This window comes from Podarcis muralis, chromosome 15 (genome assembly GCF_964188315.1).
Source record: "Podarcis muralis chromosome 15, rPodMur119.hap1.1, whole genome shotgun sequence".
Lineage (NCBI taxonomy): Eukaryota > Metazoa > Chordata > Lepidosauria > Squamata > Lacertidae > Podarcis > Podarcis muralis.
In genome coordinates, this window is record NC_135669.1 from 43,525,902 (window position 1) to 43,553,790 (window position 27,889).

The 27,889-nt window shown below is 51.3% G+C and overlaps 1 protein-coding gene across 5 annotated transcripts; it reads left to right on the forward strand.

The window, feature by feature from the left end:
- Window positions 1-26,719, forward strand: CORO6 (coronin 6). Of its 5 annotated transcripts, none has more exons than XM_028708257.2 (12): window positions 1-361; window positions 668-911; window positions 4,868-5,083; window positions 12,739-12,861; window positions 13,938-14,067; window positions 14,544-14,725; window positions 16,150-16,269; window positions 21,322-21,426; window positions 22,606-22,751; window positions 23,576-23,633; window positions 24,767-24,997; window positions 25,406-26,719. In XM_028708257.2, exons 3-12 carry the CDS (start codon window positions 4,886-4,888, stop codon window positions 25,526-25,528), a joined length of 1,416 nt encoding a protein of 471 aa, XP_028564090.1. In that variant the 5' UTR covers window positions 1-361; window positions 668-911; window positions 4,868-4,885; the 3' UTR covers window positions 25,529-26,719. The 5 variants fall into 5 exon arrangements, with proteins under 5 accessions (XP_028564090.1, XP_028564092.1, XP_028564089.1 ...); XM_028708256.2 differs by lacking the exon at window positions 16,150-16,269 and adding an exon at window positions 18,031-18,150 and having other exon boundaries at window positions 5-361; window positions 25,406-26,714; XM_028708259.2 differs by lacking the exon at window positions 16,150-16,269 and having other exon boundaries at window positions 4-361; window positions 25,406-26,717.
- Window positions 26,720-27,889: the final 1,170 nt, after the last annotated feature.

The window sequence follows — 27,889 nt, forward strand, 5'->3', positions numbered from 1 at the left end:
CAGATGCCCTTTCCAGGGCTTGGCTGGGCCTCTGGAGGCGGCCGCCCATTCCCCAAGGAGGGGGGCTCGCAGCTGTCGCCCCCTCCCTCGCTGGGGCGGGGGGGGGGAGAGAAGCGAGCGCTGGAGACCTGAGATGGTGGCGGCAGCGGCGGCGGCCGCAGTAGCAGCAGCAGCAGCTGCTCTTCCCTCCAGCCGCATTGAGGCCCCTGCGCCAGGCGCTGCGTGCCAGCCCGCCCGCCCCGGAGGACGCCACCCAGCTTGGCAGCGCCCGGACGGAGCGAGCAGAGAGTCCCCAGGCCCCGGGACGGCGCCCCGCTTCCTCCTCCTCCTCCTCCCGCGCCCCCGATCCCTGGAAGTCTAGGTAAGGCGCAGGACGCCCCCCTCCCAACCTCCCCAAACGCCGTGCGCCCTTGGAGAGACCTGGGCGCAGGTGCGTAAAATGGAGAGGGAAGGGGGGCCCTTTCTTTCCTTCCGCCCCCCAAAAAACTGCAGGCTGCTCAGCAGACGGGCCATCCGTGCACACGGGAAGGAAGCTCTTCTGGCATGCTTCCCCCCCCCCCCGCCAGCCAGGCCCCCCCAATATCCCCTCCCCCCTCCGCTCCAAACTCAGAGCCGCCGCAGAAGCCAGGCTATATTAGGAAAGTGACCTCTGGGGTTTGCCTTGCAGAGCGCCTCGCCTTCTATAGCCGCCGCAGCGCCGGGGAGGAGTTCCGGCTTCGACCCTTTTTGCCGCCTTCTCCGAGGGCCCATTGAAAAAAAAAACCCCGGTGGCTTCCCTGGAAAGGAGCGCTTCCTCTTCGCCCCCACCCTCCCGGAGCCCCGGAGCGGGTTTCGTCTTCGCGCAGAGGTCCTTGGGGGGGCTTTCTTCTTCCACCTTTCTGCCTGCACCTCCTGCGCGTTCACACGATCAGGTGAATGCGTGTACGCGTTTCCCGTGCATGATGCCAGGACTGTCGAGTTCGATACCCGTGCCTGTGCTTTGCATGACCCACCGCGTGTGTGTGAGTTAATAACTACTTAGGCCTGTACCCAACTAAACGGACCCATTTAAATTGGTGGGTTTGTCTCTGTGTGTATTCCACCCCCATTCGCCCCATTGATTTTATTCACTGTCTGTCTCTCCGCCTGCCTTGTGATCTTTTTTTCTATGCCACGTTTAAACTTTAGAGATTTCGTGGTATGTAAATAGCCAAAGGAAACAAATAAAAGAAATTAAGTTAGGTACTCATGTTTGCTTTTTGTGGGTCTTAGTGTGGCTTAACGTGCCCTAATTTAGGGCTGGAGGTCATCTGCGGATCTTGCTGGGCTCCTAAACCCCCAGCAGCCAGCATCTTCGGTGTTAAGAATCGATAGCGAGATGGGCGCTTGCCACAAGGGGGGACACAGGCATTCCCCAGCCCTGCCCCATTGAGACTTACAACGTTTTAAACACACCCCACTGCTCTCCTGTTCTCTCCCTCCTTGCAATGTTCAATTTCAGATTGTAACACCCATCAGGGACAGGAGCCCTGTCCTCTTGTAGCCTTTAAGCTAAGCATCATGCATGCTGATGGCGCTGCCTAAGAAAGTGTGTGTGTGTGTGTAAACATAGGAACAGCAAGTGGATATCTAGGAACTGACATCGAATCATAGAATTGTAGAGTTGGAAGGGGTCTTGGGAGTCATCTAGTCCGCCCCCTGCAATGCAGGAATCTCTGCTAAAGCATCCATGATAGAGAGCCATCCGACTTCTGCTCAAAGAAGTTTTGAATATGGTTTTATATACACAGGAAGCCACCCAGAGTGGCTGGGGAAAGCCAGCCAGATGGGCAAGGTATTAACAACAACAACAACAACAACAACAACAACAACAATAATAATAATAATAATAATAATAATAATAATAATAACAACAACAACCTCCAAGAAAGGAGAGTCCACCACCTTTCCAAGCAAGTCCATTCCACAGTCAAACAGCTCTTACCCCCAGAAAGTTCTTCCTAATGTTTAGTCAGAATCTCCTTCCTTGCAACTTGAATCCATCATCTCTGTGCAAGATTGGTGTCTGTCTTTGCAACCAGGACTTTGGGTTGTGTGTACGCCTGAGTGTGCACCCTTCAGGGAGCCGACCTTAGAGGGGCTCTTTCGGGGGGGCTTTTTGGGTTGACAAAAATGACCTCAAGACCCATTAGAGTGAGATCTTTCTCCCCCTTTTCCCCGTGCTGGTGGAACGTGGGGGTCATGCAGTGAAACCTGGCCAGAGACTCAGAACAGAGGGAAGAGAGCCCCTTTGCACGATCAACAAATGAGAGAGACAGTGTGGTGTAGTGGTTGGGACCTGGGAGACCAGGGTTCAATCCTCGCTCAGCTGTGAAAGCTCATGGGATGTAACCTTGGGCCAGTCACTGTTTCTCTCAGCTTAGCCTACCTCACAGGGTTGTTGCAAGGATATGATGGGGGGGACCGGACCATGTGCACCCCCCCTTGTGAGCTCCTTGAAGGAAAGGTGGGATATGACTATAACAATAATAATTGCATTGATAAAAATTCATTACTATTAACTACGAGTTACAGCTAAAAGGGGATGTGGGTGGCGCTGTGGGTTAAACCACAGAGCCTAGGACTTGCCAATCAGAAGGTTGGCGGTTCGAATCCCCACGATGGGGTGAGCTCCCGTTGCTTGGTCCCAGCTCCTGCCAACCTAGCAGTTTGAAAGCACGTCAAAGTGCAAGTAGATAAATAGGTACCGCTCCGGCGGGAAGGTAAACGGTGTTTCCGTGCGCTGCTCTGGTTCGCCAGAAGCGGCTTAGTCCTGCTGGCCACATGACCCGGAAGCTGTATGCTGGCTCCCTCGGCCAATAAAGCGAGATGAGCGCCGCAACCCCAGAGTCGTCCGCGACTGGACCTAATGGTCAGGGGTCCCTTTACCTTTACCATTTTACAGCTAGAAGACATGGTTTTGGCCCCTAGCATTGGTGGCTTTTTTTGGAAGAGCTGGACAAAGCAGGAGGAGGGTTACTGTTAGCAATGCCAGCTTCACAAAACCTCCATGTGCAGGTGTGGCCTACCTGTGAATACCAGGTGTTGAGGTTATAAAGAGGGGCCAGTCAATCCCCGCCGTGCCTTGCACATCAGAGTCCATGATGCATCTGACCAACTGCTGCAGAGACACAGTGCTGACCTAGATGGGGCTTTGCTCTGGCCCAGCAAAACAATGTTCTTCTGGAATCAGTGGAACTCCTGGCTGCAGGATGAAATGTGCATGCCAGGGCACAGTTTTAGGCATTGAAAGCTCAGAGTTCTGGGGTGAGAAGTCTCAATTAGCTGTAGGCTTTACTAGGTCAATGCTGGAAAACCACAGCATTTCTCTTGCTCTCGGCCTCATTCCTCCCATCTGCAGTATGGGTCTAATAAGTCCCGTCTACCTTCTAGTGCTGTGGCAGAGAGGAGGTCCATGAACTGCCTTGAAACACCCCAGAGGCACATCTGTCCATGCAGAGGACAGCTGTGATTTAAGGAGGGAGCTAGTGGCTCCCTCCTTAAATGAAAAATTGAAAAGCTAGTTCCTTGCCCCAAGGCACTTATATAGCCTGAGGTTTGACAGTGGGCAAATAATGGAATAACTATACTACTTTATGTATAACTGACAAAAACAAAAATATGCAGGTTGTATTCAAGTGAGTCCTACTCAGAGTAGGCCCATTGAAATGAACATACCTAAGTTAGCCATGCCCATTACTTTAAATGGGTCTACTCTGAGCCAGATTAGCATTGGACACAAACAATATTGATATCTCTCTCGCTGTGTCTATATATGTTGTGTGATATAGACAAAAACAAACACACACACATATATTTTCTTTATTTTCATAACTAGTTCATAGCACCAGTTTTGAATTTTATCAATGCTGTGATTGAATTAGCAGTGCAAGAGCAATACAGGGTTGTTGCTGGGGGGTTTTTTTGAAAAAAAAAATACTAACTCCCTGATGGGATTGATGTGAAAATGGAATTGCTGTTGGGGTGGGGACGGGGGGGAAGGTGTGAGAAGATGCTGGAGTTTACAGAAGCAGAAAAAATATTGAGGGGAAATACCTAAGCTTTCTCCCCCACTCTCTCTGTCCCACGTCCCACCCCAAAAAATTAAAAATAGCCAAGGAGAGGAAAAGGGGAGGGAATGAAAAATGAAAATGGGATGTATGGGATAGAGTATCCTGGAAAAAATAATGGGTGGCTGGATCCCTGAACAGGGGCACTCTTGTGGGGAGAGGCAGATGCGCTGCAACACTTTGTTGCAACTCCCCCTTATTTACAATAAAAAAATGAGGGGATTTTAATATTAAAAGGTGGGGGTATATCATGTGGGTTCCATTTTCAGGTCTTTTGGAAGGGTTTATTTGTTTCCTAAAATATTTGTGTACTGCTTGATTGTAAAAAAAACGGCAACACAAAACAAACTCAGAGCAGTATACAGAAAAGATCAAACCATCAAAATATCACTGAGGAAAGCTGACGACAGTAATATAAGACTTTCAAAAAAGTTAAAATAACAGCAAACTAAAAACAGGTGAAAACTCACATCGGCTTTCTAAACATCTGGGGAGGCTTATCTAAACAGGAAAGTTTACGGAGGAGCCGGAAAGAGTACGGGGAAGGCAGCTGCCTGCCGTCAAGAGGCAGGGAGTTCCAGAGGTGCAGGCGCAGCCACACTACAGAGCGGTTGTGCCAAGGCCAGTTCCTCAGATCAGAGCGCTCTATGGGGCAAGGCGATCTCGTCGGTCAACGGACTTGGCTTGGGGTTGGGGGTCTGCATCTTCTGTTTGTCCCCTGCTGACCCCCTCTTTCTCCTTCTGTGTCTGCCCTTCCCCTCTGCCGCCCCCCCCAAAAGAAGCAGGATCCCTCCGCCATGAGTCGCCGGGTGGTGCGCCAGAGCAAGTTCCGGCATGTCTTTGGGCAGCCGGTCAAGGCCGACCAGATGTATGAGGACATCCGGGTCTCCAAGGTGACGTGGGACAGCTCCTTCTGCGCCGTCAACCCCAAATTCGTGGCCATCATTGTGGAGTCGGGCGGCGGGGGGGCCTTCATGGTTTTGCCCCTGGCCAAGGTACGTTCGCCACTCACCACTGGCAGGAGGGAGCATGTTTGGAGGGAGGGGGGCGCTGATGATTGTGAATGGGTTTTTGGCTAATAATAATGATTTGCATAGCATTCAATATCTATATAGTCAAAGCACTTTGCATTCATTATCTCTGCAACAATCCAGCAAGGTGTTGTTGTTGTTGTTTAGTCGTTTAGTCGTGTCCGACTCTTCGTGACCCCCTGGACCAGAACACGCCAGGCACTCCTGTCTTCCACTGCCTCCCGCAGTTTGGTCAAACTCATGCTGGTAGCTTCGAGAACACTGTCCCACCATCTTGTCCTCTGTTGTCCCCTTCTCCTTGTGCCCTCCATCTTTCCCAACATCAGGGTCTTTTCCAGGGAGTCTTCTCTTCTCATGAGGTGGCCAAAGTCTTGGAGCCTCAGCTTCAGGATCTGTCCTTCCAGTGAGCACTCAGGGCTGATTTCCTTCAGAATGGAGAGGTTTGATCTTCTTGCAGTCCATGGGACTCTCAAGAGTCTCCTCCAGCACCAGAATTCAAAAGCATCCATTCTTCTCCTGCAAGGTGGGATCTATATATTTCGGAGCACTTTGCATTCCTTATCTCTTTGCAACAATCCTGCGAGGTGGGCCAGTTGTCTTCTGCCTTGGAGTGTGGATGGAGTTTTGTGGCTTGTCTCAACAGAAGGAGGGTACCTAGCAGACCCCTCTTCATTGCTGGACTCCAACTCCCATCATCCCCAGCCACACTTGAGCTGCTGAGAGTTGTAGTCCAGAGGTGGTTGGCTACAACTCCCAGCAGAACATTAGACGATTCGGGACAGGGAAAAGAAAATCCATATTCATTCAGGGTATAGTTAAACCATGGAACTCGCTGCGGCAGGAGGTAGTAACGGCTGACAAATTGGATGGCTTTGTTGTTGTTGTTGATTAGTCGTTTAGTTGTGTCCGCCTCTTCGTGACCCCCTGGACCAGAGCACGCCAGGCACTCCTGTCTTCCACTGCCTCCTGCAGTTTGGTCAAACTCAGGCTGGTGGCTTTGAGAACACTGTCCAACCATCTCGTCCTCTGTCGCCCCCTTCTCCTTGTGCCCTCCATCTTTCCCAACATCAGGGTCTTTTCCAGGGAGTCTTCTCTTCTCATGAGGTGGCCAAAGTATTGGAGCCTCAGCTTCAGGATCTGTCCTTCCAGTGAGCACTCAGGGCTGATTTCCTTCAGAATGGAGAGGTTTGATCTTGCAGTGTGGTGCTAAAATTGCCCCGTGCCTCTTGCCCTCAGTTCTATGCCGCTGGCACCCAATGCAGCAAAGCTGGTCATGCTATCCTAAGATCGCTTCTGCTAGATGGGCCACTGGCCTGATCCACTAAGCTCTCTTTATGTTCTTATGGAGGGCAGCCCCCTCATCCCTGCCGAACAAGGTAATATTTTTGCTGAGGGTAGAAGAGCTTCACGTTGGTAGCCACTTCAGCCGAGGTGGGAAGTCTAATGCCCTTCAGACAGTTCACAGAGTCACAGAATTGCAGAGTTGGCAGGGACTCCCGAAGGTCATCCATTCCAACCCCCTGCAAGGCAGGAATCTCAGCTATACCCTCCGTGACAGATGGCCGTCCAACCTCTGCTTCTAAAACCTCCATTGAAGGCTCTGTTGTCGAACAGCTCTCACCCTCAGAAAGTTCCTGCTGATATTTAGCTGGGTGCCCTTCCTTGTGACTTGAAGCCATGGGTAGGCAAACTAAGGCCCTGGGGCCGGATCAGGCCCAATCACCTTCTAAATCTGGCCCGCAAACGATCCGGGAATCAGCATGTTTTTACATGAGTAGAATGTGTCCTTTGATTTAAAATGCATCTCTGGGTTATTTGTGGGGCATAGGAATTCCTTCAAAAAATTTTTTTCAAAATATAGTCCGGTCTCCTACAAGGTCTGAGGGACAGTGGACCTGCCCCCAACTGAAAAAGTTTGCTGACCCCTGCTTGAAGCCATTGGTTCGGGGCCCCCCCTAGGAGAAAACAAGATTGCTCCATCTTCCGTGGGACAGCCCTGGAAGGGGTACAGCCCTGACTCACCTTTGCCGCGTCTGTGTATCACCTGTACTTTGGTCCAGCATCACCTTGAAATCTGGGCACCCTTGCTTCTCACCTCCCGGTGTTTGGGAGAAGCAGAATTGATCAAAAATCTCCCTTTCGGTGTGACTATGAAAAACTGCCAGAGGTGTCTGTGCATTAGCTCAATCCTAGCCTTTTTTGTGGGGGGAGAGGTTGCCTTCTGCATCCATTCTTGGGAAGAATTATTACCCCTTATTGTTATGCAACCTTGTATTTGAATTCTCAATAGTTGTTTTTTTTTATCTCTCCACCACACATGCCCCAATATCCTCAGGCACAGCAGGGTTTCGGGGGGGGGGGGGTCCCAGCTGCCTCAGCAGGGGGCGCATGTGTGGTTGTAGGAGAAAGGAGACCACCTGCCGTTCCCTTTTCTGATGGGGCCATTTTTGTGTTACCATAAGAATGAAAAGGCCCCTTGCCCAGGCTGGGGCTGCTGCTTAGAAGGACATCGAAAAAAGCGTTTTTTGCTTTGTGGGGATCTGAATATATCACCCCCTTTGCGTCCCCATAAAGTTGCAGGAGTGGTGTGTGGGGAGAAATGAGTTGCGAAAGGTGCCCTTCCTCAATAAATTAGGTTTCTGTATTAAACCAGCAACATAATTTCCTGGTCTTCTAAAATCTGGAGGCTGTCACCCAATTTAAATGGATTTGCCGGCTGATTAATTGATGTAACCGCAGCTTGATTAATCCGTTTACCAGTGAACTGATTGAAGATCATTGAGTCCTCCCTTAACAGGGCCGCCTTCTTTTTTGGAGATTTATGTCTCTGCGATAGGGTTTTGATTTTTCAATGAATACTTACTGTTAAAAACTCCCCCGCTAATGTTAGTATCTCCCTCTCGTACATTTCCTAATTACAGTAACACACCAGGGTGAAAGTAGGTTTTTATTTTGTTTTATAAAAGATAGCAAACGTGGCCCTAGCTGTTACTAATAGCTTGATCCTTTTAAGTGAATCAAATGACGCTTCCATTCATAAACCTACGGCTTAGACGTTTTGCAACCTCACAGAGTTCTTTCGCATAACTCCAGCAGACCCATCGACACAAATGTATAGAGGCGTCTAAGCATAATAAGCATTTTCAACACACCGCCTTCCTGGTTACAACTTGAACTGCACAATTGTGGGCCAGTGTGATGTCGTGGTTGGACTAAGACTCTGGGCATGAGACCAGAGTTCGAATACCTGCTCTGCCACGGAGCTCATTAGATGACCTCAGGCCACCCACTCACTCTCAGACTGACCTACCTCACAGGGTTGTTCTGAGGGTATAGTGGGGGGGGGGGAGAGCTATGTACGTCACCCTGAAGTTCTTAGAGGCGAGGTAGGGTATACATAAAGAAACCGCTTGTGTTTCTGCAGTGATGGTGCTGATTATTGCTAGGTTGTATTCAACTTATGGGTGGCGCTGTGGGTTAAACCACAGAGCCTAGGACTTGCCAATCAGAAGGTCGGCGGTTCGAATCCCCGCGATGGGGTGAGCTCCCATTGCTCGGTCCCAGCTCCTGCCAACCTAGCAGTTCGAAAGCACATCAAAGTGCAAGTAGATAAATAGGTACCGCTCCGGCGGGAAGATAAACGGCGTTTCCGTGCGCTGCTCTGGTTCGCCAGAAGCGGTTTAGTCATGCTGGCGACATGACCCGGAAGCTGTACGCCGGCTCCCTCGGCCAATAAAGCGAGATGAGCGCCGCAACCCCAGAGTCGGCCACAACTGGACCTAATGGTCAGGGGTCCCTAAGAAATTCAACTTATATCAGGGACGCGGGTGGCGCTGTGGGTAAAACCTCAGCGCCTAGGACTTGCCGATCGCATGGTCGGCGGTTCGAATCCCCGCGGCGGGGTGCGCTCCCGTCGTTCGGTCCCAGCGCCTGCCAACCTAGCAGTTCGAAAGCACCCCCGGGTGCAAGTAGATAAATAGGGACCGCTTACTAGCGGGAAGGTAAACGGCGTTTCCGTGTCCGGCTCTGGCTCGCCAGAGTAGCTTCGTCACGCTGGCCACGTGACCCGGAAGTGTCTGCGGACAGCGCTGGCTCCCGGCCTATAGAGTGAGATGAGCGCACAACCCTAGAGTCTGTCAAGACTGGCCCGTACGGGCAGGGGTACCTTTACCTTTATTCAACTTATGTTTCACACAGCGTAGACCTATTGAAATTAATGGACCTAATTTAGTTTGCAATCTTGTACAGTTCTACTCAGAAGTCAGCCCCATAGATCTCCGTGGGTACATGAGTGTAGGTTTGCAGCTTGAGTCACGCTTGTTAATTTCAGTAGGTCTAACTCTGATTAAAACAACAACAACAACAATTTATTTATACCCCACCCATCTGGGTGGCTCCCAAGCGAATATTAAAAACACAATACTGTACAGCATTAAACATTAAAAACTTCCCTAAACAGGGCTGCCTTCAGATGTCTTCTAAAAGTCAGATAGTTGTTTATCTCCTTGCCATCTGAAGGGAGCGAGTTCCACAGGGCAGGTGCCACCACCAAGAAGGCCCTCTGCCTGGTTCCCTGTAACCTCACTTCTGGAGGGAACTGGACCTCTTGGTTGAATACCACTGATCATTATTGATTAAATGTCTATTCTGTCCTTATGTCCAAAGGAGCCCAGGGTGGCAAACTCCCCATGTGTGTTAAAACAGTGCAATTGAAAATAAAATTTAAACTTTATTTTAAAACCTTAAAAATATTGAAAAACTTTTTTAAAAAGTAAACGTTGTAAAACTTAAAGAAAAAAAGTGTCTCCCCAGTGGTTTGATGGAAACATTAGAATATGGAGAGGAGTAAGAGGGAAACCTGTGTTGATGCCACGTAAGTCAATGGCCAAGAAGCTTCTCCTTCCCTGGTCTTTCGGGACTGGAGCTTTATGTAAAATGCTGCCCCCCCTCCTGGTTTTTCATTCTGGACAGGCTATCTGGAAGGCTGGAACAGTTGATGGTATTGTGGTAGTTGTTATAAGGATTTGCTTACAGAATCAGCCTTGCTGGCATTTTGCAACAGGACAGGTCTCTTTCCCCGAGGAGGCTAGTGATGGTATCTGTTAGGCCACTGAATAGGATGGTGGACTAGATGGGCCGCTGGCCTGATCCAGCAACCAGGCTCTTCTGATATACTTACATGAGCACAGGGGACTCTTGCACCTTTAATTGTGCAGGAAAATCCTTCTGCACATATATATTAAAGATGCAGTAGCCCCAATGTGCTTTGCATCCAGCCATCCTACATAATTGAGGGGAGGGAGATTTGACACCCTGATTCAGAATCCTGTTTAATAATAATAATAATAATAATAATAATAATAATAATAATAATTTATTCTCTATGAACCAGATTTCTTTCATTGCTGCAGCTCTCTGGCTAAAGCAAAGCTCCTTTTCAGTTTTTTGACTTTGTCCTCCAATCTGTTTGCAGTTCCTCCCGCTTTTGTGTCGCTCACAGGCAGGGCTCCTTTTGTACGTGAGGGTAACTCGCCGTTTTATGTCTTACGCTGCTGCGTCCAATTCAAAGGACGTCATAAAACCCCCAAGGGCTTGTACAAAACGCTCATTCTACCCGGAGCAGATCCGTTGAAAACAAAGGGAGTGACTCATCTTGGGTCCGTGAATTTCGGCCGATCAGCTCTGAGTAAGACATGGTTGAAATGTGGATTGAAACCCCTCCGATGTGTCCATTTTCCAGCTTTGTCTTTGCAGGACCTCTGCCCCCCCTCCATCCCTCGCTTTCCTTTCTCCCTCTCTTTTCCTTCCTGGTGCCCGCTGGTGCCCTCCCGGCCTCCGAAGGGCCTCACCCAGGTCCAAAACTTTCCCTCCCCTCCCAGGCGGCGGTTGAGAGACGGACGAGAGCAGTTGGCCTTTCTGGGGACAGCGCTGTGCTCACAATAATGAATGACTCACTTCGGGAACAATTGAAATGATGGCAGGAAGTTGGGTGGGGGGGGATCACTTTTTCCACAGGTCAGGTTTCCAGCTGGGCTGTTTACTGCGTGACGCAGGGGGATCGGCCCGCCTGACAAGGCCGGCTCTCTCAAGGTCGTGCGGCTAAGGCAGAGGGTGGGAGAGCATGAGACTCTTCATCTCAGGGTCATGGGTTCAAGACTCCTGCACTGCAGAGGGTTGGACTGGATGACCCTCGGGGTCCCTTCCAACTTTACGATTCTGTGGTAAGAACAGTTCAGTGATGGATCCACTTGCCTAGACCAGTGTTTCCCAAGCTTGGGTCTCCAGCTGTTTTTGGACTACAGTTCCCATCATCTCTGGCCTCTAGTCCTGCCAGCTAGGGATGATGGGAGTTGTAGTCCAAAAACAAGTTTGGGCCCTGGAGCATTCCCTCAAGCAGAGATTGGACAGACACCCCCTGGAGATGCTCTAACTCTAGATTCTTCTAGCTCTGGGCTGGACTAGATGACCCACGAGTCCCCCTGATGACTCTTAGTATTCTATGAATTGATAATACAGTGGTACCTCAGGTTAAGAACTTAATTCATTCCGGAGCTCCGTTCTTAACCGGAAACTGTTCTTAACCTGAAGCACCACTTTAGCTAATGGGGCCTCCTGTTGCTGCCGCACCGCCGGACCGCGATTTCTGTTCTCACCCTGAAGCAAAGTTCTTAACCTGAGATACTATTTAGGGGTTGGCGGAGTCTGTAACCTGAAGCATATGTAACCTGAATCATATGTAACCCGAGGTACCACCGTATAGTCCAGCCCCCCCACTGAGGGACAGTGGACCGGTCCCCTGCTGAAAAAGTTTGCTGACCCCTACCCTAGCCCGACACTTTGACCGCTACACCACTGAATCTCAGGGCCAAGGACAGACAGTTCTTAACCTGAAGCACTATTTCTGGGCTAACGGAGTCTGTAGCCTGAAGTGTATGTCACCTGAGGTACCACTGTATACTTCACTGTTGGCTGAAAAAGGTTTTGCGACCTGTTGTTGTTTAGTTGTTCAGTCGTGTCCAACTCTTCGTGACCCCACAGACCAGAGCACGCCAGGCTCTCCTGTCTTCCACTGCCTCCCGCAGTTTGGTCAAACTCAGGCTGGTAGCTTCGAGAACACTATCCAACCATCTCGTCCTCTGCCGTCCCCTTCTCCTTGTGCCCTCCATCTTTGCCAACATCAGGGTCTTTCCCAGGGAGTCTTCTCTTCTCATGAGGTGGCCAAAGTCTTGGAGCCTCAGCTTCAGGATCTGTCCTTCCAGTGAGCACTCAGGGCTGATTTCCTTCAGAATGGAGAGGTTTGATCTTCTTGCAGTCCATGGGACTCTCAAGAGTCTCCTCCAGCACCATAATTCAAAAACATCCATTCTTCGGCGATCAGCCTTCTTTATGGTCCAGCTCTCACTTCCATACATCACTACTGGGAAAACCAGAACTTTAACTATACAGACCTTTGTCGGCAAGGTGATGTCTCTGCTTTTTAAGTTGCTGTCTAGGTTTGTCTCCCAAGGAGCAGGCGTCAGGAAACCTTTAGTAGGTTGGCCGCCTTTTTGTGGGTCAATTGTGTGGGGAGAGGAGGGCTGCCTTTCTCAGAAACTCCCAAGATCTCTGTGTGTTTACAGACCGGCCGTGTGGACAAGAACATCCCCTTGGTGACAGGGCATACGGCCCCCGTGCTGGACATTGACTGGTGCCCCCACAATGACAACGTCATTGCCAGTGCCTCTGAGGACACAACAGTCATGGTAAGCGATGGCACCTTTGGAGCAAAGGTGTGGGGAGCTCCAGGGAGACTATTTTTAGAGGGAAGGATGTTTCTAATCGGCAAAGGGGGCATGTACTGGACGTGGTTGGGTACCTGTAGACACCTCATCAATTTGGGTGCCCGGATGTAGTAGAACAGCATTTTTCGGAGGTGGCACGGGGGGAGACGATTCAAATGCATCAGGTCAGGGTTTTTGGGGTCCCTCCACACGTGACTCGAAGCGCGCAGAACCAGCCTCCTATTCCAAGCCAGAGAGTATGGCCGTTAGCCTTTAAATCACTGGAAAAGGTGTCAGGGGCTGTTTATAGCTGGCCAGCCGGGTCCTCAGCCTGGCGTCTGACTTGCTAGGTATGATGCAGCATTTTGGGCTAAGAATAGCTTGCCGCACGACAACTCAGCAACTAAGAATAGTTGGCTCTGTGGCTTTGGCCGGGGGGGTGGGGGTGGGAATGAAGAAGGCGGCAGCTTCCTCTGATCCCCCCCTGCCAAAAAAAATTCCTCTTCCTCCCCTTTTTCTTCTCTTTTCGCAAAGGACACCAAAGTGTCCTCCATGGTAAACCTTTTTTTAAAAATGTATGTGTTTATCTTTATTTATGAGCTCAGGGACCGTAGGCAGTTGCCTTATCCGGAGTCAGGTCCATTGAGTTCACTATTGCCTACACTGACTGGCAGCTGCTCTCCAGGGTTTTAACCAGGGGACGATCCTGTCCCTACCTGAAGCTGCCAGGGATTGAAGTTGGGACCTTCTGCATGCAGAGCAGGTGACCTGTCACAGAGCTGCCGTGCCCCCTCCCCTAAAATTGGAACAGGTTCCTAGTCCTCATGGTTCTTAATGAAAGGGCTGGTTTAAATAGGAGCAAACCTTTGGCCCCTTTAGCTGAGTTTGGTCTGCACTGGCCGGCAGCATTTCCCTGGGGTTTCAGACAGGGAGAGCCTTATCCCAACCCCAACTGGAGATGCTATTGGGGCTAGAACCAGGGACCTTCTTCACACAGAGCGGGTGCTGAATGCCTCTGAGCTGCCGCCGTCTCCATTGCCGCCTCTTTGTCCCACCAGGTCTGGCAGATCCCTGACTACATCCCCATGCGCAACCTGACGGAGCCAGTCGTCACCCTCGAAGGGCATTCCAAGCGTGTGGGGATCCTGACCTGGCACCCCACAGCACGCAACATCCTACTGAGCGCAGGTGAGACCCTCTCCCCAGATTCAGGCCCCTCACTGCACCAAGCCTGCATCTCCCAGCATCCCAAGCCATTGGCTGGGCTGGCTAGGACTGATGGGAATCGTGGCCCAAAATGTTTGGAGGACACCTGATCGGCAGAGGCTGCTGATTTGAGCTCCTAGGAGAAAAGGTAGGATTCAAATACAACATCAAGTGCCTTCCTGGCCCATCATCTGCTAAAACAGCTCACCTGGACCTCCTGCCACCCTTTTGTCATGCTGGAGTAGGCATGGCCACCTACTGGCAGCAGCAAGAACTGCAGCGTGACGACAGCCTTACATGTATATGTATATAGTAAGATATTTGTCTAGATCAGCCTTCCCGCAATGTGATGCCCTCCAAATGTTTCAGGACGGCAGCTCTCATCGCAGCTGACTGTTCTGTCACGCCAGCCTGACTGATGCCTCATTTTGGCCCTTTCCCAACTCCCCTTCCTGCAGGGGGCGACAACGTCATCATCCTCTGGAACGTGGGCACTGGGGAGGCGCTCCTGACCCTGGATGACCTGCACACTGACCTCATCTACAATGTCTGCTGGAACCACAACGGGAGCCTCTTTGTCACCACCTGCAAGGACAAGCACCTGCGAATCATTGACCCCCGGCAACACCTGGTTGTGGCAGTGAGTAGCCACTGCTGGCCCTAGCCTGCCACTGAGCATGTGTGGACAGCCTCTCCTGCTCCCTGGCTTGTCTCTCCTTCCCTCTCTCCCCTCCCTGCCCTGGGACAGACATCTAAGGGTAAGCGTCGTGGCCCAGATTCCCTTGGACCTGGGACAGGGGACCTGTGGGCCTGCAGGTCTGTTGCTAGACTCCAGCTCCCATCAGCCAGCATGCTCAATGGTTGGGGACAGTGGGAGCTGGAGCTCCCGAGATGCTGGACCGCTCGTAGCAGAAGCGGTGGGCAGACTTTGCACATGCTCAGAGACCCACTCTTCAGGCACACTCAGGGGTACTTTTCTCCCCACACTGTCCACAAGCTTAGCAGTGGGGCATTGCCTAGCCAATTGGAGATGCTTTTAAATGTATGTATTTATTTCATAAAAGTTATACACTGCTTGATTGTAGAAAACCGCAAAGCAGTTTACAAAAAGGGATAGAACAAGAAAGTTATCGCTCAGAAAAAAATTGTAGAAATCATTTAAAACTTTCAAAATGTTAAAATAACAATAAATTGAAAACAGGTTCAAACGCTTGCCACTTGTTTAGGCTTGTCTAAACAAACATGGTTTTAGCAGGGCAGTGAAGGCACCTGTCTGATATCAATAGCTAGGAAGTTCCAAGGTGTTTTATTTTATTTTGCTTTTTTCATGGATGAGCCTCTTTGACATCCCAAATGAGCCAGGGGCGCGGAGTGCTCCTGCTCACATCGTGATGAAGATACAGTGGCAGGAGAAGTAAGATTGTAGTCCTCATGGGTCAAAAGAAATATCTGGTTTGGAGAGGAAGCTGCCTTCCTCTTGGTCCATCTGGCCCAGTATTGTCTGCACTGACTGGCAGCAGCAAGGCAGGGTTGCAGGAGGCCGCATTTCCCAGCCCTGCCTGGCGATACCATTAAGATCCTGAGACATTCTGCATTCAAGGCAGATGCTCTCCCAGTGAGCTCAGACTCTTTCTATCTGGGAAGGGGCAAAACAGCACCGATCTGTCTGTTTATGCCAGTTAACTGGGCTTTTTTGTGATCTGTTAACTGGGACGCGGTTTGCGAAGCCAAATCTGGTTCTGCCTCAGACCCAAAGCATCCTCCTTTAGGATTCGTCCCCAGTTTTGCAGTCACACAAACGTGAAAGCAAACCTCTACGTTAAAGGAATGTGAATGCTCCATGTCAGCCTCTTCTTACAGTGGCCAACCAGGTGCCTGGGCCAAGCCCTCGAGCAGGATTCGAACGCAGGAGCTCTTCCTTCATGCGATTGTCCCGGCAAAGAGCTGTGTCCCTTCTTCCTCCCCTCTCTGGAGTGTGCTCTTACTTGGACCTGTACTAACCTTGTGTGTGTGTGTGTCTATCTCTCTGTTTGGTCCTAACCTGCTTAACCCTGCGGCCGCCAGGAGAAATTCAAGCCCCACGAAGGCGCCCGTCCCGTCCGAGCCATCTTCATGGCCGATGGCAAAGTCTTCACCACCGGGTTTAGCAAGATGAGCGAGCGGCAGCTAGCGCTTTGGGACTTGGTACGGCTTGGGGAGGGGGCTGCATGGCGGATGGTGGGGAGGGGTGTGTGTGTGTGTGTGTGTGTGTGTGTTTCTCTTGGGGTGGGGGGTCTATCCTGGCCTTTCTATCAGCAGGAGGAGAGGAGAGGGAAGGAGAGTGTCTTGGAACCCAGATCCCGGTACTGAATGAAGAGTACCAACCAGGGAATCACCGCTGGTATTTTTGGAGGAAAAAATACAATACGATACAATAATCTTTATTGTCATTGTCCCATACAGAACAACGAAATTGACAAAATCTACATCAGACATTCAAAAACCAACAAGCCTGCTATCCCAGCTATCCCAGCCTGGTTAGCCCCTAAAAACTCTGATACCCCATAATTGAATACAGTATACTCCCATAGAGACTACCTTAAAAAGTTAAAGGGACCCCTGACCATTAGCTCCAGTCGTGACCGACTCTGGGGTTGCGGCGCTCATCTCGCTTTACTGGCCGAGGGAGCCGGCGTACAGCTTCTGGGTCATGTGGCATGACTAAGCCGCTTCTGGCGAACCAGAGCAGCGCACGGAAACGCCGTTTACCTTCCCACCAGAGCGGTTGCTATTTATCTACTTGCACTTTGACGTTCTTTCGAACTGCTAGGTTGGCAGGAGCAGGGACCGAGCAACGGGAGCTCACCCAGTCACGGGGATTCGAACCGCCAACCTTCTGATCGGCAAGTCCTAGGCTCTGTGGTTTAACCCACAGTGCCACCCGCATCCCGAGAGACTACCTTACACTGCATTTAAAACTAAAATCGCATTTGGATAGAAACTGTCTAAACGACAACAAAGGCCTACAAAAAATGTGTACTGACCACAGTTTCCGCTTTCATTATAAATGGGGGGCAGGTGGGGAAACAAGGCAGCTCACCATCTCCCTGCCCTGCCCCCCCCCCGAGTCATTTAGAAAACTTTTTGAACTGGTTGCCTGGAGCCAGTTTTAACTCGCCCCAGGCGACCAGGCCCATCTGGTAGGGCTTCCCTTGCTCTCTGTTCCATGATCTTCAGCTGCCAAGCGAGATATGGATGTGAATGGAGATAAGAGGGAATGGTTTATTTAAATTTTTAAAAATTCTGATTTTGCTGGTGGTTCTAGGTTCTGGCCCTTAGCCTCAGTTCACAACATGGCCTTGTTCAGAGAAGCATATTTCCTCTGTGACTTCTCGGTCCTGTTAGGAAACACTGGCTCTGGACACAGCCTACATTTTAAAGCCCATTTCACTTCCCCCGAAGAATCTTGGGAAGTGTAGTTTGTTAAGGGCGCTGGGAATTGTAGCACTTTGTGGGGGTTAAACTACAGTTCCCAGGATTCTTGGAAATAATGAGCTCTAAATGTATTATTATTATTATTATTATTATTATTATTATTATTATTATTATTACACACCTTTCGTCTAAAGAGCACAAGGTGGTGTACATAATTCTCCCTCTCTAGCCTCACAACAACCCCATGACGTAGGTTAATCTGATGCTGCCCTCTGTGGCTTTTTCTCAGTTTTGCCTCTTGGGGGCGCACCTCTAGAGTAAAAGAACCACCTGAGAATTAACAGGGGTCTCCCACCACACAGCGAGTTTTATTAAAAATTAAAATTAAAAATTTCCTTGAGAAATCTCCAGGGGCAGCAGCAGCTCCCAGCCGGCAATCTCTCTCTCTCTCCATCCTTCTCGCCTCCTCCGGCTCCTCGCTTTTCCTTTCGACACACCCTTTTAACCCTTTCTCTCCCCTGCTCGCCCCAGGAAAGGTTTGCCCCCCACGAAGGGATGCGGCCGATGAGGGCCGTCTTCACCCGCGACGGACTCGTCTTCACCACGGGGTTCACTCGCATGAGCCAGCGAGAGCTGGGACTCTGGGATCCGGTAGCTGGGCCACGCATGGTGTGGAGTGTCCCCCCCCCCGCCCAGGAACCTGGGCGCTTTCTGCGACATTGCCACCTCTCCCAGCACGCTGAGTGTTTGGAGACAGGCCAGGCCAGGGCAGCTGCAAAGTTCAGGCGAGGAGACATGTGCTCAAAGGCATTAATGCGCAGAGGAACATCAGAGGGACACCATAATTTCCAGCAGGGCAGCTTTAAAAAACATCAGATGCCCACTGGATCCAAAGGTCCAGCATCCTGTATCCTCTAATTCAATGTTTCCCAAACTTGGGTCTCCAAATGTTTTGGACTACAATTCCCATTATCTCCCAACATCTACATGCAGACACTGGGAGAGATCATCAGGGGCTTTGGGTTGGGTGTTCATCAGTATGCGGATGATACCCAGCTCTACCTCTCTTTCAAATCGGAACCTGTGAAGGTCCTGTGTGAGTGTCTGGAGGCGGTTGGAGGATAGATGGCAGCTAACAGATTGAGGTTTAATCCTGACAAGACAGAAGTACTGTTTTGGGGGGACAGGAGGCAGGCAGGTGTGGAGGATTCCCTGGTCCTGAATGGGGTCACTGTGCCCCTGAAGGACCAGGTGCGCAGCCTGGGAGTCATTTTGGGCTCACAGCTGTCCATGGAGGTGCAGGTTAATTCTGTGTCCAGGGCGGCTGTCTACCAGCTCCATCTAGTATGCAGGATGAGACCCTCCCTGCCCGCAGACTGTCTCGCCAGAGTGGTGCATGCTATAGTTATCTCCCGCTTGGACTACTGCAATGCACTCCACGTGGGGCTACCTTTGAAGGTGACCCGGAAGCTGCAACTAATCCAGAATGCGGCAGCTAGACTGGTGACTGGGAGCGGCCACCGAGACCATATAACACTGGTATTGAAAGACTTACATTGGCTCCCAGTACGTTTCCGAGCACAATTCAAAGTGTTGGTGCTGACCTTGAAAGCCCTAAACGGCCTCGGTCCAGCTGCGAGAAGCAAAGCTACAGGGAACCAGGCAGAGGGCCTTCTTGGTGGTGGCACCCGCCCTGTGGAACGCCCTCCCACCAGATGTCAAAGAGAAAAATAACTACCAAACTTTTAAAAGACATCTGAAGGCAGCCCTGTTTAGGGAAGCTTTTAATGTTTAATAGGTTATTGTATTTTAGTGTTTTGTTGGAAGCCGCCCAGAGTGGCTGGGGGGACCCAGCCAGATGGGCAGGGTATAAATTTTTTATTATTATTATTATTATTATTATTATTATTATTATTATTATTATCATCATCATCATCATCCCTGGCTAGCAAGACCAGTAGCCATGGATGATGGGAATTGTAGTCTGAAAAAACAGCCAGAGACCCAACATTGGGAAACGCGGCTCTAATTCACACGCATACAAAGAAATCAGGTGTCGTAGCTGCTTCTTGCTCACTGACAAGGCAGGCGGGCAATTGAACTAATTTGCATTGCTCAGCTGGTAGAGCACATCTGGGTTGTGGGTTTGAGTCCCACGCTGGGCAAAGTATTTCTGCATTACAGGGGTTTAGGTTAGATGACCCTCGTGGACCCTTCCAACTCTCCAGTTCTAAGATTCTAAGACAGGTGTGGGCTATAGCTAACATTAGTCCTACTCAGAGTAGACCCACTGAAATTAACAGAGGTGACTATGAGGTTCATCCCTTTCACCTGCCGTCGTTTCCCTGTTTTGCCACTGGAGGGCGCATCTCTTAGTTGCTTCCTGGGAGATGTAGTTTTTCAGTGCCTTGTCAGTGCCGGATCAGGTGGCATTGAGGACTTCATCCCCCATCATGCATTGTGCAGGAGGCCAACTTTTACCACATTCCCCTGAGTATAAGGATCATTGGATTCTAATCGAGCCAACATTGGAGGCAAATGCCATGTTCCTGGAACATGTGGTGTGGATTTGCAGTGGTGTGGATTTGCAGAGGCGTGTGTGCTTGTGGGGAGTGGGGGGGGGGGCATGAAAATCGCAGTGCATGCTGGGAATGCTGTGCTCCTAAGTGTGCAAAACATAGAAACTGGGACTTCTGAAAGAAGAGATGGGGTTTCTAGGTGGGGGCCCCGCCCCTACCTGGGGGCAGGGGAAAGGCATTCGCACCGCAAAGAGAAATGTTAATCCCAGAGCTGCCACAGGGTGGCCTTTAAAGGTAAAGGGACCCCTGACCGTTAGGTCCAGTCGTGGCCAACTCTGGGGTTGCGGCGCTCATCTCGCTTTATTGGCCGAGGGAGCCGGCGTACAGCTTCCGGGTCATGTGGCCAGCAGGACTAAGCCGCTTCTGGCAAACCAGAGCAGCGCACGGAAACGCCGTTTACCTTCCCGCCGGAGCGGTACCTATTTATCTACTTGCACCGGTGTGCTTTCGGACTGCTAGGTTGGCAGGAGCAGGGACCGAGCAATGGGAGCTCACCCCCTCGTGGGGATTCGAACCGCCGACCTTCTGATCGGCAAGTCCTAGGCTCAGTGGTTTAACCCACAGCACCACCCACGTCCTTATAGGGTGGCCTTTACACAGCTGGCATTTGGCACAGCCAGACTTCCCACTCCAAGGCCAGCTATGTGCTTGAAGAATGACCTGGCCCTCAGCACATGCTCAGAGGCACACAGTCTCCTTGCTTTGCTCCTCCTGGTTTTGAGCCTTGGGCTCCCTCCCGGCACAGGAACCCAAAAGTCAAGATGGAGAAAGGAAGGTGATTCAAATGCCTGACAAAGGGAAGCGGGGTGTGTCCCTAGCTTAATGGGGGCGGGTCAGACTAGATGTCCTTTGAGGTGCCTTTCAATGGAGCTCAGTGGCAGAGCCCAACGAAACATTGCACGCCGCCTTTGTATACCATGCCAGGCTCTTTCTCCACATTGCCCAGTGTTGCCTGCACTGACTGGCAGTGCCTTTGGCAGGGGAAGCTCTTTCCCCCCATCCCACGCTACCGGTTTCTGGAGATGCCAGATTTCGAACCTGGGACCACCTGCGTGCAAAGGGGGGTTCCGCTACTGAGATCCAGACTCCCTTTCCACTTGGGCTGTGGGGCTGAGGAGGGGTAGTGCTGGGCTTTTGGCTGAGAGAAACCAGCCCCATTTTGTGTGTGTGTGTGATTGCTGTGCCCAGGTTGTGTCTGGTCTGGTTTTGCCCCCTGTGCCCTGACACCCCCTTCTTCCTGTAGAAGAACTTCGAGGAGCCCATAGCCCTCCAGGAGATGGACACAAGCAACGGAGTTCTCCTTCCCTTCTATGACCCTGATTCCAGCATAGTCTACCTGTGTGGCAAGGTAAAAAGTGAGAGAAATGTTCACTGATACCAAGATGAGGGATTCTTTGGAATGCAGATAGAGAGAATTGATAAGAATAATGATCTGTTGTGACCTTGACGGAAGTGTACAATAGATGAGCCTTCTTGTGTTTTGGCTCATCTTCCTCCTTTTCTTCTTCTTCTTTTTTTCTTCGTCTTTTCTTTTTTTTCTTCTCATCCTTCTTCTTCTCTCCTTTTTCTTTTTTCTTTCCCATAATGGCTTATGTTTTATACCATGTACTTTGATATTTTTTGTAGATTTTTAGCTTTATTATTATTATTATTATTATTATTATTGAATTTTATTTTGTTATTTTGGTTAACTATATTTATATGTATTTGTTTAAAGCAAGATAAAGGTTTTTTTGTTTTTGTTTTTTAAAAAAAGTGGGAGGCGGTAGCGTTCCTGTCTGGCCGCAGAAGAGATGGGGGCACTAGAGCCCCTGAGAGCAACTCCCCCCATTTCTCCCACTGTTTCCGTTTGGGGCATTCTTAGAATTGGTACCCGAGCTCGCTCGCTTTCCTCTTCCCTCCTCCTCCCTTTTCCTTTTGCAACAACACTTCTGCAGCATAGCGGCCTGTAAGAGTGTCTTGGCTCCTGGGTGACCTCACACACTGGCCACACACTCTCTCAGCCTGTCTACCTAGCAGGGTTGTGAGGATAAGACAAGGAAGTGGGGGAAGAGTGGACCGAGTACATTGAGGGAAGATCTTCCAGGACTGATATCCAACGAAGCAGTTTGCCTTTCAGGAAAGTGGGAAGATGCTCAAAGATAAGGATTTAGCTTTTTGGATTTTGGATTTAGATTTTGAGGGTTTGGGGTTTTGTTTTGTTGTGTTTTTTTTATAAAAAAAGATATTTTGATGTTTTGAGTTATTTTGGATTTTATTTTATTTTAAGTTTTGATTTGTAGAAAGAGAGCTCTCCCATAAGGCATGCCCTACCCTGCTTTTCAAATGTGTGCGCATTTCCCCCCTATTTATATTAATTTCTCCACTCAGGGCATCCCCCTATCTTTCTTTGCAAACTTCCGTGCTAATAAAAACGCAGCGAACTTTTCCTCGCACCCTGAAATGTCTGAGATTCACGCTAACTCATTAAAAAAACGAAACGAAAAGCCGAGTTACTTCCCAGCCTAAATCTCCTGCTTCCGTGCAGGGGGATAGCAGCATCCGGTACTTTGAGATCACGGACGAAGCCCCCTACGTCCATTACCTGAGCACCTACAGCAGCAAAGAACCCCAGCGAGGGATGGGCTTCATGCCCAAGAGAGGCCTGGATGTCAGCAAGTGCGAGATTGCCAGGTATGGCTCAAGGTCCGAGAGGTGGAGGGTGGCTTGAGAGGGGCGGGGGGGGGGGCCTTCCTAAGGCAGGTTTGTGGCTTCGAAAAGGAGAAAACCTTGGAAACCCTCTCCATTGGCAAGCTCAGCTGGTGCCAATCTGACACAAATTGAATTTGACGTGAATCACATCACAGAATTGTAGAATTGGGAGGGACCCCCAAAGGTCATCTGGCCTGACCCCCTGCAATGCAGGAATCACAGCTAATGAGTCGCTGGCGGATGGCTGGCCAACCTCTGCTTCAAAAGGGAAGGGAGTCCCTTCCGCTGTCAAACGGCTCATAACCAGTGAATCACCCAGTGGGCCTCCCCGGAGAGCGTGTTTCGCTGATGGAGGGGCCACCACCGAGAAGGCCATTTCCCCAATGGCTGCTAGCTCCATCTAGGTCGGTGGGATCTGAATAAAATCCCCAAATAACCACGACCTCAGTGGATGGGGGAGCCTAGTGTCCGGGGAGCTGATGCTTCAGGTGTTGGCGGCACAAGAATCTAGCGCAGGTGATAGGGTTGTGCCTGCCCCATAACCCACAGAGGGGGAGCCACAGCCCAGGGGCCAGGTGCTGCTCTCCAAGCCTCTCTTCCTGGCCCTCGAAACTTTCCCCTGGCCGCAGCCCTTTTCCCTCACCAGCCCCACACCTGGTGGGTTTTTGCCTGGCTGGGAATTCCCTCCCGAAACTCTGACTCTTTGCTTGGCGTGATGGAGGATGCAGAGATGTGTCTGTGCGTCTGTGTGCAAAATTTGTCTCACCTGACCTCGTGTCCCCCTTTGCCTCTCCCCCATGAAACAGGTTTTTCAAGCTGCACGAGCGCAAATGCGAGCCCATTGTTATGACCGTTCCACGAAAGGTGAGCAAATTGGAAGATTCGGGGACCGTGGGCATGTCCGGGGGGGGGGGGGGGAGGAAGAACCATTATTGGACGCACACACACACCCTGGCTGCATCAATTTCCCAATATACCGTATTTTTCGCACCATAGGACGCACCGGACCATAGGACGCACCTTGTTTTAGAGGGGGGGAAACAAGAAAAAAAAATTCTCCCCCTCTCTGCCCAGCGCCCCTTCAGCGAAGTGGCAGGAGGCGTTGCGCAGAGACAGGGAGAATTTTCCCCTTTTGTTTTCCCCCTCTAAAACAAGTTGCCGTTTAAGGTGCATTCAGTCGCCTTCAGGCAGCTACCTTGGAAGCCTGGAGAGGGGTCAGTGCGCACCGACCCCTCTCCTCTCCAGGCTTCAGGTTCCTTTCGACCTGCTCCTTGGGGCTGGCGGGGGGGGGGGGGAAGCCCACCACCAGCCCCAAAGAGCAGGTTGGGGAGAAGCGGAAAGGCGCGCAGCGGAGAGGCTGCTGCCATAGCTGCGTGTCACCTCTCCAGCCGGGAGAGGGTCGCAGGGCTATGGCTTCTTCGCTCCATAGGACGCACACACATTTCCCCTTCATTTTTGAAGGGGAAAAAGTGCATCCTATAGAGCGAAAAATACGGTACCTGAGCTACAAGTCCCATCAGACCCAGAAACCAGGCTTGATGGGAATTGTAGTTTAGCAGCGCCTGGAGGGCTAGAGGCTCCCGCGCCATGCCCGCTCTAGAACCGGGGTTCCCAAAATGGGCAATAGTGCCCCCTGGGGGCAGTGGTGTGTGTGTGTGTGTGTGCGCTGGAGGGGTAAATGACTATCAGACTTTGAAAAGCTGGGGAAAGTTCACTAATTCTATTTAATGAATTAAATTTTGTTTTGATCAAATGTGCAATTAATTGTTGCTGCTTTGAATGTTATTGTGTTATTGTCTTCCTTAGTGGCTATTCTAAATAATGCTGTTTGTAGGGTAGGGGACACGGGGGTGAATTTATGGAACCGGGGGGGTGTGTGTGTGGCCCCCAAAAGCCATTGTTCTAGATGGACCAGATCTTAGGCCAGAGGGCATTATGGATAGCAAGGGCAAAGCAGTCTGGAATCTCTCCTGTTCCCTTCTCTCTGCCCTGGACAGTCGGACCTCTTCCAAGACGATTTATATCCTGACACGCCGGGGCCTGAACCCGCACTCGAGGCAGACGAGTGGCTGTCGGGAAAGGACGCGGAGCCCATCCTGGTTTCGTTACGGGACGGCTATGTCCCCGTCAAGAACCGGGAGCTCAAGGTCACCAAAAAGAACATCCTGGACAGCAGGCCCCCCACGGGGCCACGGCGAAGCCAGTCCACTTGCGACACAAATTTTTCGGTGAGTTTTTCTCATCCCCTCAGGGGCGGGAGAGGGATGTAAACTTGACGGCTATGAAAGGTGAAGCGCCTGGAACGCTCTCTGCAGCGTTAAATCAAGTTGCAGCGCCACCTGGTGGTGGTTGGAGAAACAGCCACAAAATGCCCTTCAAGGCACTTTGACGCTGCTCAGTTTCCTCCAAAGCATTTTAGTGGGAGTTTCAAGGGGGCGGTGGAATGGACCCGAATGGCTACATTGTTGGAGGCTCACAAATGCTGTGGACTAGAAGCTTGCTTTTCCCCATCCGAAGAGTTGAGACCTTTTCCAGGGAGCATGGTGGGGTCCCCTAGGTCCTGCCACTCCTCTAACTCTTGCCTTCCTCTCTCTTTCTTTCTCCATCCCTTCTCCCCACCTGCCCCCCCCCCAAAGCGTTCTGCGTTGGAGGAGCTTCTGGAAGAGATCCGGTCCTTGCGGCAAACTGTCCAAGCTCACGAGAAGCGCATCTCTGACCTGGAAAACAAACTCTGCCAGTTCACCAACGGGACGGACTAGCAACTCCCCCCACCCCCCGAAAAAACCCCCACCCACCCACCAGCCTTGGCCATGCCTGGGGACACCCTCCGCCGGAGACCCGGATTCTGCATCTTTCCCCTTTCCCGGAGACTCCGCTGCTTATTCTCCCATGGCTCAGCAGACGTTTGCAGTGGGGAGCAGGGACATTCTCCCCCCGCCCGACCCCCGCCTACTGGAAATGGCCCACCACCCTGACCTCCCCCCCCCCAAGCTTGGACTTTGATCTCAGCTGCTTTGGAACGACAGGCAAGACCTTTTCAGGGAGGGGGCAGAGAGAGTGAAGGAAAGAGGGATCAGAGTTCATATCTTGCCCCCCCCATCCCAAAACTGGGCCCGACACCCACCCTCTACCTCATCCTGCCTTCTCCTTGCCACGGAACGGGACAACTGTGTTATTTTTATTGGGGGGGGCGTGTTCCATGTGTGTTTTGGGATGCAGTGACCAGGGTGGGGCGGGGGGTCGAGATTTGAGGTTGAATGGAGACTGGGGGGCGATGGGAAGTGGGGTGAGGCATTGCTTGCTTTTGGGGGGGGGAGAGACAGACCCTGCAGGCGGGGGCAGACATTGGCCAGAGGAGAGCAGAGGGTGGCCTCTGTGCTGAGCGAACAGGTGGGGTATTATGGGATGGCTCGGAACAATTATCTGGGGCCCTGATGAGTTGCCTCACATCTTTGGTTTGGGGGGGGGCGGGTTGTTCTCTGCAATATGTAGTTGGGTGGAGTGTCAGCTGCTTGAAAAGGGGGAGATCTGTAGACCATCCCTGAATTGTGAGGACGTGCCAATGAATTTTGGGGATCCCTGGAATGGAGCGGGATGGGGGGGCTGTCCCCTCCCCCCATGCTTGTATTGCAAAGCCGCAACCACGGGAGGGGGGCTGGGGGGGGGACAAGGCAGGAGGGCCATTGCTCATGCGCAAACGCTGATTAAAATATACGTGCAGTTAAAAGCTGCTCATCGGACGCAGCCTCTCTTTTTTCTGTCTGTGAAAGGGCAAATCTGTGTCTATCAATCCCGCTGGATCCCTTCCATAGGAGTCTATAGCCTCCAGGGCTGTGTCGTCATTGGACACGGTTGGACCCAGGAGGGACTGGATTCGAATCAGCGCTCGGCCACAAAGCTCAGCCTTAGATGGCTTGCTCTCTGCCTAACCTAATAAAATGGGGGAACAAACCATGAGGGACAGGATTTACATGGGTGGCGCTGTGGGTTAAACCACAGAGCCTAGGACTTGCCGATCAGAAGGTTGGCGGTTCGAGCTCCCGTTGCTCTGTCCCTGCTCCTGCCAACCTAGCAGTTCGAAAGCATGTCAAAGTGCAAGTAGATAAATAGGTACTGTTCCGGCGGGAAGGTAAACGGCGTTTCCATGCACTGCTCTGGTTCGCCAGAAGCGGCTTCGTCATGCTGGCCACGTGACCCAGAAGCTGTACGCCGGCTCCCTCGGCCAATAAATCGAGATGAGCGCTGCAACCCCAGAGTCGGCCACGACTGGACCTAATGGTCAGGGGTCCCTTTACCTTTTTAATAAATAAAATGAAAGAGCTTTTTCTTAAACCATAGCTCCATGGTAGATCCCAGATTCAGAGTTGTGGAGCCTCTCTCAACCGTACCTGGAGAAGTTCAGCCTGCAAGCCTGTCGCTCTGCCGCTGAACCAGAACTTATCCCCAACAAGACGCCAAAAGGACGGAGGCAGGAGGCAGCGAAGGTTCACGAGGTTTTATTTTGTGTCTCTGTGTAGGTAACACACCTGAGCAGGCTGGTTGTTGTGGTCCCTCCCCTCAGAGAGTGGCTTCCCCCTGGCACGTGGGGGTTAAGGACCCACATCCTTTACGAAGAGCCACACACACCCCACCCCTGACCCCGGTCCACCCCCAAACTGTGCACGACACATTTGTCTTGTCTCGGTGGGGTGTTGAGGTGTGGTCACATCTGAGAACTAGGCCTAGAGGCGTATCTCTGGCCCCCGCCATTGCCTGGCAAAGGTTTTGGACAAGGAAGAGGCATGTGTGTGTGTGTATTTGTGTGTAGGTTAGCACCATTGAACAACGGGGGGGGGGGGGTTGAGCTCCAGATGCTCTAGGAGGGCTACACCAGGGGAGGTGTGTTTTTCAGAGAGAAGGGGGGAGGAATAAGATCTGGATCAAACCCTTAGCTGCAGGATACAGACCCCGTAAAGCCAGTGGTCATGGCTGAAACCTTCCATTTCAAAGCCACTGGCCTGGTTCAGCAAACCATGGTTTACTGTGACCTCCGCCAACTTCCGAGCTCTGTCTCAAAGAGGAAAAGAACCGAAGAGTTTGGGGCAGGGATCTGTGGGGAGAGCAGAGGACAGCGAGGCGGG